General features: G+C 34.7%; 1 protein-coding gene across 1 annotated transcript in view; it reads right to left on the bottom strand.

Moving 5' to 3' along the window:
* Window positions 1-2421: 2421 nt before the first annotated feature.
* Cdk5 (Cyclin-dependent kinase 5) overlaps window positions 2422-15895 on the bottom strand; it is a 174664-nt gene continuing 161190 nt past the window's right edge. Inside the window, exons 10-11 of the mRNA XM_090402308.1 lie at window positions 2948-3028; window positions 2422-2829 (exon numbers count right to left, since the gene is read on the bottom strand). Of these exons, the coding sequence (XP_090258434.1) occupies window positions 2731-2829; window positions 2948-3028 (180 nt within the window). The 3' untranslated portion in view covers window positions 2422-2730. The remainder of the gene's footprint in view (window positions 2830-2947; window positions 3029-15895) is intronic.

Raw genomic sequence — 15895 nt, 5'->3', positions numbered from 1 at the left:
TTTTATTATTTCTTTTTTGTTATTTTTTATATTTTAATGGAAAAATTTACACATTGGTGTTGGTTCACAAACTTTGCTTCTTGCGTATTTCGGTGCTTAATGAATATTAGTAAATATTGCTTATTCATATGTTTCATTTCAAAGCAGTGGTTAATTGTATTTACTTCGAATGCTCTCCAGGGAAGCTCCAAATCTTCCTATCCCTTTCATCACATGTTCATAATCAGAGACTGTTGATATTGACTTTATATACATATCAAAACTCGTTTTATATTATCACTGTCATCCGAGCTAGTTTTCGGTTACCAATAAAAGTTTCGCATATACTTCACACATGAAAAAAAGCTTAAACAAGTTCATGTGGGGAGATAGTAACTCGCTTGCAGTGGTAAACAACATGCCCTCCCTAACAGCCCCTATACTGCAGAGGCAATAAAAACAAGTACTTTTATTATGCCAGTGAATAAGGTATGAGGAGTCTTTGTAATATATTTCTCAACAAATAGTGCAATTAGAGACAACTGGGATAAAAACACACCAATTAATGAATCACATGTCCCCTCATACAGAAATTATGAGGGGACATGTGATTCATGTCCCCTCATAGCTTATATAGACTGAAACAAAACCATGTGTTGCATGGGCAAACACAGTATCTAACAAAAACTATTATTATTAATTAGATGTGCGAGTTCGATTTCCCAAGGCAGTAATAAAATTCAACCGAACGTGCTAAAACTAAGTAATATGTACATATATAATGAATGTTTTGGCAGTTTCACATATGGAATTCGGTTGAAGAGAGTTAGCACTTCAACTCAATTGTCAGCTATGCTTTTATCTTTCGGTTGTGCGATCTTTTGTTAATACCACACCAATCATATGCACGTTTTAATAACCTGCCTTTGCTGTCTGTTTCGCGTTAGGCTTAATTACCTTAAATGGAGAAAAGTCACAAAACAGAAAAATGTTCCTGGTCCGGGGATTCTCTTATTCGGGTAACATTCACTAATTTCATGTTATCAGTCTGTGATGTGCCAGTATCGGTAAGTGGTGATTTTATTTGATCTATTCTATGTTAAAAAATTTAACCCTGAGATGGATAAGTGGCTGATAAAAAATAAAAAAAATTCCCACGAACAATCAGAAGCAGAAACAGACTAAAAAAAAGACAGTATTTCATATTTTACCAGAACAGCCTGCATCGTCTTCAGAAAACGGTAAGAGGCAAAAAAATGTAATATATGCATTTGCTTTTTGCAATATTCGCTGTGTATGTTTTGTATTGAATATAAATACAATAAATATTATAATAATATCTCTCTCTATTACGATTTTTTTTCGAAGGGGGGAGGGATATTTTAATTTTTGCAAAGGAGGCCCTGACATCCAGAAGTTTGGGAAGCACTGCCTTAACTAACTTGAACAATCCCACTTCATTCTATCATATCTCCTCTTTTCCTCTATCCACCAACCTCCATAACCACATTTCCCCAAACACTCTTCAAAACCAACACTCCAGAGTCCTGATATCACTTTGGTCCTTCGTCTTTGGACCCTCTCTAGTGTTTCCACATCACAATAAAAACTAGGTGACCAAATTTGAGCACAATAATCCATGTATGGTCTGACCAATGCCTTATATAGAGGTGGTGGCACCACCACCACCTTATTCCTACATGTCAATGTACTATTTATCATAGCAGCAATATGATGTGCAGTCTTTGCAACACTTGAAATGTGCCCCTGGAACTTCAGTCTACTGTCTACCATCACTACAAGATCCCAAATCTCATCCACTTTCTAAAGTGCAGCACCACCAATACAGTATGTTGCCTTATATCTCTTTATCCCAAAGTGAAATACCTTGCATTTATTAATATTAAAACTACAACCCCACTCATTTGTCCAAGCTAAAAGTCCACTCAAATTTTCCTGTAGAGAATTTACATCAACATTACTCCTGATAATTCTATCTAACTTTGTATCACTGACAAGCATTTGAAGATCCCCAGTCAATCCACATAAAATATCATTAACAAACAAGTTAAACAGTAGGGGCCCAAGAACAGAACCCCAAGGTGTGTCTCTCTCTCACACTCACACACAGCTATAGAATCAATTAAAACCAAATAAAATAAATAGATAAATGCATAATGAAGGCTAATTAAACAAAACAAAATAAGATTATTTATCCTGAAATTAATAAAAATATATTTTTTGTCATTAAATATTTAGAACATTTTTTGCCATTTGAAATTAAGTATTTCTCAAATAAAACTAAAACAAATTAAAATTTCTGATTTATGATTTTTAGGTGTGATAAAATTTTCCATTCAAAATAATATACAAAACCACTGATTTTCAGTCTATCTAAAGAAATAAAAGGCAATCAAATTATAAAGGACTATTTAATGTATGAGAGCTAGGTCCGAGTTACATTAACAAGGGACAAATTTATAAATACTATACAATGGAAAATGAACACATATTGCACAGTACATTAGAAAAGAGAGGTGCTTACAATAATTGTTTTTTATTTATTAAAAAATTACATTTTTAGACAGGGCTACAATCTTTAGTTCCTGAAATCTTATTAACAACAATCTATATCCTTTATCAATTCATGCATATTTCAGATTACTATTCTCACAAATTTCTGACATATGTATGAATAGACGAATTATCTGAATTCATAAGAAAACAGCAGGAGAGGGAAAAAAAAAAAGACTATATGCTTTTAATGGCAGGGGGAAGATCACTGAAATATGGATGCTGCATTGCATCATCTGCTGAAATTCTCATGGCAGGGTTACACACAAGGAGTTTCTGAAAGAAATTTATAAGAAATTACAATGAATTTTGAAAAACCATTACACAAAAGAGCATGCAAGAAAAGAGAACTTTATCATGTTAAAAATAATTCATTTTAAAATTTGCAACTAACTTGTAACAGATCTCGTCCTTTAGTGTTGAGCTTTGGTACAACTTGTGCAAAACTTGTTGTTGGATGATATAACGGAAATGGCTGAAATAATAAACAACATTAAATGGTGAATAAGGGCCATTTCACTATTAGCAATACACTAATTGTATGTGAAATAGATATCATAAAAATCAAGGTTTGTGTTGAGTTGTTTAGTGAACAGCCAATTTTAATTACTGTGAGGATGTTTCACAACTATTACAATAGGTGTTGTGATTTTAATATCTAGTTATAAAACAACAGTTCACTTCTAATGCATTTTATATAAAAATTCTAATGCAGTATAGAATTTTTATATAAAAATTACATTACATTATTTTTTTTCTTCAACAATGCAATTAGATTTTCCATATTCTGAGAAATCTCAAAAATCTTTTAAAGCTGTTCCTCCAATAATCTTAAAAATATTGTTTTAAGTATTTTTTTATGAATAGTTACTATTGATAATATATAACTAAACAAGACAGATATTATCTTGGCAAGAAGCAGTTTCATTACTTTTTAATGAAACATGAATACAATATACAATACATTTGACTTTCTACTCAGCATCATAGATTTCTTATCATGGAATGAATTTAGTTCTGCTTTTGATGATGAGCTTAATGTGATTTGACTTAAATTTTTTCTTTTTGAGAAAGAGCAATATTCAAAATATTCATCATCATCAATTTCCTGCCATGTATCCTAAAGGGATGTACAGGATATGATAGTACTATGTGAAAAATTTACATCATTACTAACTTCCTATCTACAATTTTCCTCCAAATCAGTCTGTTACTTGTCAAGACTCCAACATTATCAGATCTTAGTACCGATCTTTAACTCTGGTGATGTTGAGTTAGGGCGTGTTTTCAGATTTGTTCTAGTAGCTGACTTTTCGCTGTTCGCCCTCTTGAAAACAACGGGGGGGGGGGGGTTGTTTAACCGGGCAACGCCCCAGTCAGCATGAAAATTTTGTCATGTACCATCATTTTGTATTTTGGTTTAACCAATAAGAATACAATTTGGTCGGCTAAATCCCAAATTGCCAGCCCATCCTCGTTCATTCAATATCCAAGTAGATACCCAACAGGGTGCACCACGAGAAGGTGAGGACTGGACATTAGGTCAGAAGCCCTGGTCGGTTCTCCACATTCCTTGTGGAGGTCTCCTCTCAGTTATACAGCTTTGACACTTAAGCACCCCTAAATATTCATTAATATTTGAAATGGGAAAACAAAAGAGAAACACTCCATTAATGATTTGTTAAATGTTCCAATATTGTAGTGTTTTCTACTGTACAAATGTCCTGAGGTGTTACTGTACAAATGTGCAGGATATTTGTACGGTAACACCACTGTATAAGAATGCTGTTATGAAAAGTATCATTTTGTGATCTTGTCTTGTACAGAGATACGAGTATTATCATACAATGCCTGCAGGAAGTCATGGACTCATCAAAGGTGCTCTTTGCAGGTCATACAATGTTCAAAATGCCTACCATACTCTCTCCTTGAAATCATTCACAGAAGGTGCTCAAAATGTCCACTGGCAGCTAATTCTATTCACTCACCACATACCATGAGAAGAACTTGGATCCCATATGCTTGCTTACTACACATTACTCAGATTCCAGGGAATGTTCTCCCCTACTCACTTGTCACAGACTGCAAACTTCCCTTTTATCTATGCTGGTAAGGTTCCCCCATACAGACAAATCAGCAATGAGAACACACACAACATACAGACAAGATCACTGTTGTTGGTGGTGGTGGTGATGGGCAGTAGACGGCATTGTTGGTAGTAGTGTCATTGTGTGTAGAGGGAGAATTAAGTAGTAGCGGAGTAAAGTGGAGTGCCCTCCCGCAATGACTCCTTGGAGGTGTCATGAAAGAATAATAAAGAAAAAGGTAACCTTAACAAATTGTCATCTCCTCCATTACTTATCAAACTTTGAAGATTATATTTCTCCAATCTGTGTCATATGCAAACTATCTTAGTTTATTCACCACTGAAACTAACTATTTCTTCATCTTTATGGAATTTAGGCAACCATATCTGGAAGTCCAGATCAGCTTTGCAAAATTTGGAGAATAATTTTCTTCTTTCTAAAAGTAAATGTTCTATTCAATACTGCAGTTAACTGATATGATGACTAAACCAATGAGGACCCCTAAATTCTCTGTCCACCAAGTTTTAGCTTCACTGACTGCCTTGTAACAACTTGCAATTAGTGCAACGTCCGCAAATTTATGCATTTCAGAAAAAGTTCTGAAATGTATAACCTTATAATTACAGTTGCAGACATTGGTAGATTGTGCATTATATTTATGGGAATCAGATACGTCCCTTATTCCTTATCGCTCTCTTCACAACAGATTCCCAAACTTTATCAGTTGGGATATTCCTTTAAGAATAATACTGACCTCACAAATCCCAGAGTATATTATGCTTGACAAGAAATTATATTTGCTTTACTGAATTGCAAGTGAACAAAGCTTTTGTGTGGAGTATCATAACAACTAGATGATACTTGTGGCTATTAAGTTATCATTTGCCTCATTATCTCATAATGCAAACCACACTTCCTTTCAGATGAGTATATAGCTATGCATTATGGAAAAGGTCACTACCTAGACTGGTATTATGATAGTACTACATGAAAAATTTACACCATTACTAACTTCCGATCAACAATTTTCCTCTAAATTAATCTGTTACTTGTCAAGATTCCAATATTATCAGATCTTATAGTTCTCTCATTTTAGAAATCATGGACTTTACAACCATGTTATAAATAACTCTTTTAATTTCCCGATGGTTCGATCTTCATATTAAGATCACCTGGAGTATATACAAACATACAAGGACAAGCTGAGTTACATTACACACAGTAAGCTAAAGAAACAATGATTTGATCACTGGTTATTCTACTGGTATGACCTCTAGTGAGAAAAAAAAATACAAATTAATTATTTAGAAACTACATCAAAGCTAAATTCTATTTAAGATAACATGAGAAAAACATTCTTTCTTATAGATAGATAGTCTTCTTTCAATACCAATGATGTCCTATTTTTAACATTACAATTGTTATTTTAGATTTAGGACTCTGGATTATCTACAGTCCTGTTTATAGTTAACTCTTAGAGAGAAAGGTTCCGTGGATAGAATATGTACCTTCCATATGCTTGGGATTTTTTGACCATCATTATTGCTCAGATTGGGGTGGTTGATAAGAATCTCACAGGCTTCCTTAAATTTGTGTTCATACCAGGTATGAACAAATTTTACACAAGTTTTCTGATTTTTCTCTATCTAAGAGCACAAGCTGACTTATTTGCCAGGAACTTTTGATATACTTTCCTCTTTTCCTCCACTGCCTCATTAACTTCCTGAGCCCAACATGGAGTTCCAATTTTTCTATACTAACAGGCAACCTCAGCACATGCCTTTGGTTGAATCAATCAAGATTTTTTCAGGATTTGCTACTGAATCTCCATGATTTGATTCTCGTTTTGAAATTCTTTCATTTTTGATTTAATGATGTTTGTGTATTTGAGTCTATAGTTCACCTTTGAAAGTTACTCAACTGATTCGTTTTTAAACTTTCTTATGCCCTCTTCTTTTCAATATGAAATTCACTTTTATCCTACTCAACTAAATAGTAATCACTTTCTATTTCAAATCTTCTGCAAATTCCTGTTTCCAGTGAGAAAATATCGCTATCGACTCGAACACAGTCTATGAGACTTTTCTTATTTCTTGCATCTTCTCTCCATGTGAATTTGTGCAGATTTTTATGTTGGAACATTGCATTAGTAATAACTAATCCATGTCCTGAAATTCAGCAGGTGTTGACCATTATTTTTAGCTTTGCACTTTTAATGCTTCAAAAAATTCTTCTATTTCTTCTTTGGTAGAACCTTCTGTGAAATCATAAGCAGAAATAAGTCTCATTGTACAGTTCCCCATTCTGATATTAGCTCATATCACTCTACTTGATATTGCATGCCATTCAAGAAGATTATCCTCATATTTAGTGTGACTCTCATTTATAATGCATCCTCTGATATGATGAAATCCATGTCTCCCACTCTGTTATGTAGTGCTTAAGGTAGTAAGTAGTCCATTAAAAAACTCAAAATTCATTCTCATTGCTCCAAATGCCATCTCTTCAACCCCAATTAAAATCACCCATAATAATCACCCGTTTTCTTATTTGCTAGGCTAATTTGTCTATATGTTTCCTTCTTGCTACCCTCCATGTTACTTCTATAGAAGCACACAACTAAATATATTTCATGTGTACCTCTATTTCATGCCATACTACATCAAAGCTACTGCCACCAGTTGTATCTCCATCCTGGATGGACATAACTCTTCTGTTACCAACAACAATACTCCTTCTCCTCTCTTTATGAAAAATATCATATTCTCTCCATTTCTATTCTTGTTAAGATGCTATCCTCCAACCTTCTCATTTATTCTGAAAATTTTTGGGTTAATGCATAATTTTGTTCCCCTAATTTCAAACACTTCTAGAAATTGTAAACAAATATTTCTGGTTTTACAAGTACCACTAACACCACTTCATGGATCTTATTCCTCCATACTGTCTACTCAAAGATTCACTTTTGCATATAGCATTAAAGTTTCTCATGCAGTATCTCTCTGTCTACAATGACTTTCCCCCCTTCTCCATTTCTTGCATGCCTGTTCTCATTCCCTTCATTCATGCTACTTACCTTTCTATTCATAAGCTCTCCTTCAACCTCTTCTACCTTATATTTCTGTCCACATTGTCTTCCTTAGATCTTCTATTCACTCGAGTTACCATTCTTCCAACAAGAGCCTCTCCAGGCGACTCATACCAATACTATTTAAATACAATCCGTTTCTCTTATGAAGTTCTATCAATCCCTCACAAATTCATTCCATACATTAACAAAATGCATTCCTTTCGCCTCACCCACTCTTCTAGTACCATTCATAATCTTTGTTTGCTGTCTCAACTCATCACTGCCATACCTGGGCAACGCATCAACTACCTTTTCTACCACACTTATCTCTTATTCTCCATAATATGAGGGTTGTTTGAAAAGTTTGGTAAATTTCCAATAAACGACACAATTCATTCATTCATTCATACCAGTGTCGGTATGCATCATCTTTTTCATGACCCCTAGCAAAATTTTAGCCACGGGTGATGTGTAGTTCTCGTTTGGCAAACATTTAAAATGTCTGTGTTCACGTTTTTCATAAAAATGGAGAAAAACCAGTTTCGTGCAGTGATAAAACACTTTTATTTGAAGAAGTGGACGGCCACACAGATCAAAGCTGAGTTAGATGCAGTTCATGGGGACTCTGTACCAGCATTAAAGACTATTTATTTTTGGATAAGTTTAAACATGGTCGTAAGTCCATCAAAGATGACGTGCACTCTGGACTCCTGACTGAGGTCACTACGAAGGAAATGATGGACAAAATCCATGGTATCGTTTTGGAAGACTGCCGTGTAAAGTGCGCGAGATTGCAGGATATTATACACGCGTTCAGCATCTCAACTGAACGGGTGTATAATATCCTGCACAAAAAATTTGCACATGAAAAAGCTGTTGTGTGCACGATGGGGGCCACGACTGTTGACTGTCGATCAAAAACGTATGTGAAAAGACATTTCAACACAGTGTTTGGCGATGTTTAATCGCAATTCGCAGGATTTTTTTTTGTCAATTCGTGACTGTAGATGAAACCTAGATCCACCACTACACACCTGAGTGCTAGCAGCAGTCAAAACACTGGACAATGGCTGGTAATAGAGCACCGAAAAATGTGACGATCAGTTTGTCAGCTGGGAAGGTGATGACCACTATTTTTTGGGAGTCCCAAGGAATTATCATGACAGACTATTTGGAAAAGGGTAAGACAATAAAGAGTCTATTATGCGTCATTGTTGGACCACTTAAAAGAAGAACTGAAGAAAAAAAACGGCCAAGATTGGTGTGCAAAAAAGTGCTCTTTCATGAAGACAATGCACCATCCCACACATTGGCCATCGCAATGGCAAAATTGCACGAATTGAGGTTTAAATTGGTTCCATATCCATCGTATTTTCCAAATTTGACCCTGTGTGACTTCTTGTTTCAAACTTAAAAATTTGGCTTGGTGGGAAAACATTTTCTTCAAACAAGGATGTCAATGACTATTTTGCACAATTTGACAAATCCTACTTTTTAGATTGGATGAAAAAATTGGAAACTAGCTGGACTAAATGTGTAGACCTCGATGGAGACTATGTTGAGAAATAAAGGTGATTCCTCCCCCCAAAAAGTGTTTTAACTTATTTTTTTACCAAACTTTTCAAACAACCCTTGTAAACCTCTTGCTATCAATTCTCACATTTGTTTTGTTCCTACTACCATTACGAATCTTTTGTTTTCATATCACTCATATTTAACACTCGAATTATGTTACTCATCCTACTGCAGGAAAACATACTTATTCACCACACACTTCTAACATCTGCTTAGAGAACCACTTACAAACTGTTCATTACCTCCTTCACACTGTTATTCATTCCATTCTTTTCCGCTCTTCCATACATATCTACAATTCTCCCTGTTTCATTCTACTTATGTCTCATCTTTATCAACTATGCTTTCATGTGTTGAATCTCTTTCTGACTATAATTCACACCCACTATCTTATTATAGTTCAGGCTTGGAAGAGAAGCCTGGATTAGAAGAAGCTACGTTCAGGCCACAGAGGGGTTCTGGTTCTCAGGATCAGATTTTCACATTAAGACAAATTATTTAAAAAAATCATGGGAATGCAACATATTTACATGTTTTTGTAGATCTGTAAAAGGCAAGACAAGGTTCCAACAGAAAAGTTGTTCAAAACTAATATTTTTCAGTTATATATGGTGTAAATGGAACATTATATTGAACAATATATAGTCTATATTTAAATTGTAAGTCAGAAGCTAGAATTGAAGGAGGTATAGGAAGATGGTTTGATGTTAAATCAGGTGTGAGACAAGGGCACACATCATTTCCACTGCTATTCAACCTTTCTTTTCTTTCTTCATGATGACCCTAGACATGAAAGCTCACAGAAACTATAACATTGCAGTGCAATGTACAGTTAACCCTTGCTGAACACGGGGGTTACGTTATTAATGCATTGCGCGCACGGCAAAATTGTGTTCTCAAAAGTTAGCTTTCTATGGGAAAAAATGTGTTAGGTATAGTTCAAATTAAGAAAGTATGTATGTATAATTTAAACTAACCTAAATATTGTTGTAATTAAAAGGGAAAAATGAAACAAACGTTAATTGAAAGGATTTTTATTACTGCTTAATAAGCAGTACATGATACAATTTTTTTTTTAAAAAAGCTAGTGATTTTTGCTTGGGACAATGACTGGCGCAACTCTTTAAAAGTTTTGTGGCAAGGAGCGCAGAGTTTTTCAATGCCTTTCATAAAGTGTCCTCTTCTTTCTTCATTTGGGTCAATCTCCATTGCAAAATCAGACAGTTCCTGTGCCTTTTTTAACAATTCATTTAACTTCTTGTAAGTTAAAGGCGCTTTATCTTCTTCTTCTTCACTATCGCTACTGGTGTTACAAGATCATCCAATTCTTCATTTGTCATTTTCGATTAATTGTTTGACTTCTCCTTCTTCCATATCTGGAAATCCTTCACCGCCAATTGCTTTTGCAATTTGTATGATTTCTTTGGCTTCATTTTCAATCGATGAAAATCCTTTAAAATTATTGACAACTTCTGGCCAGAGCTGATGCCAGCAAGCATTCAATGTTGATGAATTCACTTGTTCCCATGCGAGTTTAATCATTTCTATGCAGTGGCTTACGTTGAATCGCTTCCAAAATGCCATTAGTGTGTCATGCTTTCCTTCATCTAGTGCTTTATTTGCAGAGGTGTAAACATGCCTGACATAATAGGCTTTGAATGTTTTTATGATCCCTTGATCCATTGGTTGGATTAAGGAAGTGGTGTTAGGTGGGAGGAATAAAACCTCTACATTTGGATGCAATGTTGTGAGGGCTTCAGCATCGTGTCTTGGAGCATTGTCGAGAATTAGGAGAACTTTAAAGCACAGGCTTTGCTGTTCTAAGTAATATTTGACTTCTTTAACGAATGAATTTTCAAACAAGTTATAAAGATGGCTTTTGTTACCCAAGTTTTTCTATTCCATTTCCACACAACGGGCAATTGCTCAAAATTTTTTCCCTGCAATACACGAGGTGTTTTGGATCGATAAATGAGCAGAGGCTTGCACTTGAAGTTGCCTGATGCATGTCAACAAAAAAGCAAAGTGAGTCTATCCTTAAAAGCTTTAAAACCTGGGGCAACCTTTTGTGTCTTTGTGATGTAGGTTCGTTGTCCCATTCACTTATAAAATAGGTCCGTCTCATCTGCATTGAAAACTTGTTGCGGAATGCAACCCCTCTCTTCAATGAATTTCAAAAATTGGGGTTTGAATTTCTCTGCTGCTTCTTTATCTGCAGAGCCAGCTTCTCCCTGAAGCTTTACATTGTGCAAATTAAAATGACGCTTCAAGTTTTCAAGCCAACCTTTGCTTGCTTGAAAGTCAATTTTCTCTGACGATTGGCCATCTTTATTTAAAACGAAAGAAAACAAATCTAAAGCTTTATTTCGAATAGCAACACCATCCACAACTGAGCCTTTTTCATTTACTTGATTGTCAATCCAAGCTATTAATATTTTTTCCGTCTTTTCCAATTGCGGAATTCTTCTTGAAACTTGAGCAACCTTTGCCGAAGTATCGCCTGAAGCTTTGACACTAGACCAAATCTTTTCTACATTCTCCCGTATTGTTCTTATGCTTGATTCGTTTATAGCTAGTTCTCTTGCAAGCGATGAAACATGTGTACCATTTTTCAACTTATCTAAAATTTCAATTTTCTGAGATAATGTCAAAACTTTGCGTCTTTTTGCTGCTTTATCATCTTCATTCTTCCTCTTAGATGTCATATTGAATTTTTGAAATTAAAAGAAATACAAATGCAAAAGGAGAAGAGGATAAACACTGATAAATACGTGATTACAGCTCTGCTAATGTGAGTGAAATGATCGCAACTGGGCCTGGGTCACTCAGCTAGCGGGCAGCGCCAAGCAGGGTTGCCGGCTGATGTTCTGCAGCGTACCGCATATGAATGAAATTCTAGCGTTGGACAAATTAAATGGAAACAATTAAGATAACGCGTATGTGCAAAATCGCGTTCTGCAAATCCGTGCTCAGCAAGGGTTTACCGTATAAGTAAGTGATTAAGGTGAAAAGGTAGCCTATTTAAGAAAGGCTACTTAAAGGTAGCCTTCCTCAAAGAGTTGGAGGTTCAGCCAGAAAAACAGCATGGGGGGGGGGGAACTGTTCCAAAGAATAGAGGTGGATGAAATGAAGGAAAATCATGAGAAGTTTGCTCAGTATGTTTGGAGTTGGCCAGTGGCTGCTATAGTTCTTACATGGTTAGAAGAAAGTGGAAGACTGGTAGTTGCCAATTTAGAGGAGCAGTATGAAAGTAAAGGTACATGAAGCGAGTTTGTGAGGGAATGGTCATATATTAAGTGATTGCTTTCTTTTGAATATCATCAGGAATTCTTAGGGAGGTTTTGGGTGTACCACACCAAACTGGAACAATATTCCAAAGTTGGTGTATCTGAGACTCATTGGTCTACTTTATATAAATATTGTTATAGATGACGTAAAAGCACTCATTCACATGATCTGGCCTTTGACTTGTCTTTGCAAAATAACTGAATTTTTTAAGAATCTGCATTATGTAAAATTTTCAAGCATTTAATTATACTAGGCTAGTTTATGTTTTGAGTTTAAGACATCATCTTGGGACAAGACTATATTACAATTGCAGTACACATTCATTAAGAGGTAAAATTGTTTGAAGACTAAGATATATAGATATACTGCAGTATTTAATTAGATTGTGCCAATTTTAATTTATGTTTATAATTACCAGTTTTTTTGTTGATGAAATTATATTGTAAGAAGAGTACAATTATTATTATTTTTAAAGAATATATTGTCTATTATATGTTGTGCATACTGTATACACATGTAAGTTTAATAACTGAACTAAATGAATGCACTGATTTAATTTAAATGCATTTAAATAGCAGACTAAGTGTGTGAGATTTACTGTTTTCAAGTAAAGCATCATAATTATAACAAGTAATGGAGGCTTGTTTTTATTGCTTCATGATTGAAATGAAAACTGTAAGTATGTTGAGTAGCAGAGCATGCATGGAGTAAAAACAATCCTATAATATTGCTATGAGAGAAATGAGATTTTTGGTACGTGAAAGCAAATATTAATGAAGTCCTTCATATACAATGTTTAAAAGTTATCAATTTTTATATTACAACAATGATGATAGAGCAGTTGTTGAGGGTGGTGGGGTAAGTTATGGTAGATGTTGTTGTTTTTTTGTAGTAATTAAAAAGTCTTTCATATAGAATGAAAAACAAAGTTCTAAACAACTAAAAAATAAATAAAGTTCAGCAACTAAAATTGCAACTGTTTTGGCCATTCTTTAAAAGTGAATGCTGTAGTCTTCAAATTAAGGATTTCAGATCAAGACATTTTATTTCCAACTTTTTGGAAATAAAATTTCTCTAATGAATTCATTGGCAGCTACTAGTGTTCAAATAACTTGACAGTGAATGAGACTGTTTAAGAGGAAAAAAAGTGTAAATTATGTGAACAAACTAATATATTTTGAATGCAGTTATAGAAAGAGGTTGAAAATTCACTTGCCACTTTTCTTGGTTTACTTGCCCATACTGAGCAGAGTTCTGGGTTATGGAAGAGGGATGAAGAGTACTTTTATACAAATTAAGTGGATATTGAATCCATCATTATTTTCAAGCTGAATATAGAAACTCTAAGAGTTTCATGCTGAATATATCATCATCATCAAATTCCTGACATGTACCCTCAAGCAGTGTACAGGATATGATAGTACTACATGAAAAATTTACATCATTACTAACTTCCTATCTACAATTTTCCTCCAAATCAGTCTATTACTTGTCAAGACTCCAATATTATCATTTCAGATCTTATATTTCTATTGTCTAAGGCACATTGTACCATATCAATCCACCTATATCTTGGTCTTCCTCTGGGTCGTTTTCTTGCCAACCCGGCAGAGAACACTTGTTTTGCTAATCTTTCCTCGCCCATTCTGTTTAAGTGACCATACCACCTGAGATTAGCTCAGCTAATGCTTTCCTGGATGCTGACAATGTCAGGTTCTTTCCTAATATCCTCGTTTTTAACATGATATTGCCATTGATGCCATCTGTTCACGCCTCTAATCTTTCTCAGGACTCTCATATCTGCGGTCTCTAGTCTTTGGTCAAGTGTTTTACTTCTGACCCAACTCTCAGATCCATAAGTTAAAACTGGTTTGAACGCTGTCTTGTATACAGCTAATTTAGTGTTCCGACTAATTTCTCTCTTATTCCATATGAATTTATTCAGTTGACTTCCAACCACATCAGCTTTGTTGATTCTGTTGTCTATTTCCATATTTATTTTACCATCTTCACTAAAAATCGTGCCTAAGTAGCTGAAATGTTTTACTTGTTCCACAGGTTCCCTGTTTACAGCACAGTTGACATTTTCAACAATTCTACCTATTTTCATTGTCTTTGTCTTTCATACCATATCTATTACAACAGCTATTCAATTTTGTCAGGGACTCTTGCAAACTTGTAGCAGATTTATTTAGAAGTATAACAATCGTCCGCATAAAGCAAAGAGCTGACATTAATATCACCAATTCTGATATCATGTTTAATACCACTTTCCTTCATAATGTAATCCATATAGATAATGAATAACAGAGGGGATAATGTACATCCTTGTCTCACACCAGATTTAACATTAAACCATCTTCCTGTACTTCCTTCAAGTCTAACTGCAGACTTACAACTCAAATACAGACTAATTATTGCTTGATATAATGCTCCATTGACACTATATAACTGTATCGTATTGAATAGCTTCTTTCTTGGCATCCTGTCATGCCGAATATATAGAAACTATAAAAGTTTCGGCAGATCCAAGCATAAGCCAACACCTGGTTCAGGATAGGGCGACTCGTAGTAAAGGTGGAGTAAGTTCTGATCACTGTCCTTATTATTTTCCATAATGTAAAGCACATCTCCTTGCGGACATGTATGAAGCTATACATTATGGAGGGAGAGTCACTACCCAGACTGGTTTCGACCTTTGTTGAGGTCTCATCAGTGAGTAGGTAGACCCAAATGTAAATACTGAGGTTGAAGTTTCCAATTTTCTGGAAATAAAACTTCTCTAATGAATTCGTTGGCAGCTACTAGTGTTCAAATGAAACTCTTAGAGTCTTTATCTTAGAGTTTCTATAATCGGCTTGGAAATAATGTTGGATTCAATATCCATTTAATTTGTATAATTTTACATTGCCAAAGCGAAGCCTTTTTGGGTTTTTATCTCAGTAATGAAGAGTACTGTCACTAGCAAAGAATGTGAATAGGATTTGAAGAGAGAGAGAGACATTTATATTGATCACATCACATTATGAATGAAAGTAGCATTAAGTCTGATATCAGAATTGGAAATGTTAATCTCAGCGCTTTACTTTATGCAGAGGATGTTATACTGCTAAATAAATCCAGTACAATTCTACAGGATTCCCGGAATAAACTGAATAACTATAGTAATAAATATTTTGTGAAAATCAGTAACAAAAAAGACAAAGAAAATGAAAATAAGGAAAAATATTGAAAACATCCACTGCATCCTAAATGGAAAAACCTATAAAACAAGCAAAACATTTCAGCTATTTAGGCACAATTTTTAGGAAGATGGCAAACT

The sequence above is a fragment of the Typopeltis vanoorti genome, chromosome 13, assembly GCF_054136105.1.
Source record: "Typopeltis vanoorti isolate ZY-2024b chromosome 13, IOZ_Tvanoo_1.0, whole genome shotgun sequence".
NCBI classification, from domain to species: Eukaryota; Metazoa; Arthropoda; class Arachnida; order Uropygi; family Thelyphonidae; genus Typopeltis; species Typopeltis vanoorti.
The sequence above is the reverse complement of the archived record's forward strand: the minus strand, read 5'-3'. Positions and strand labels throughout refer to the sequence as shown.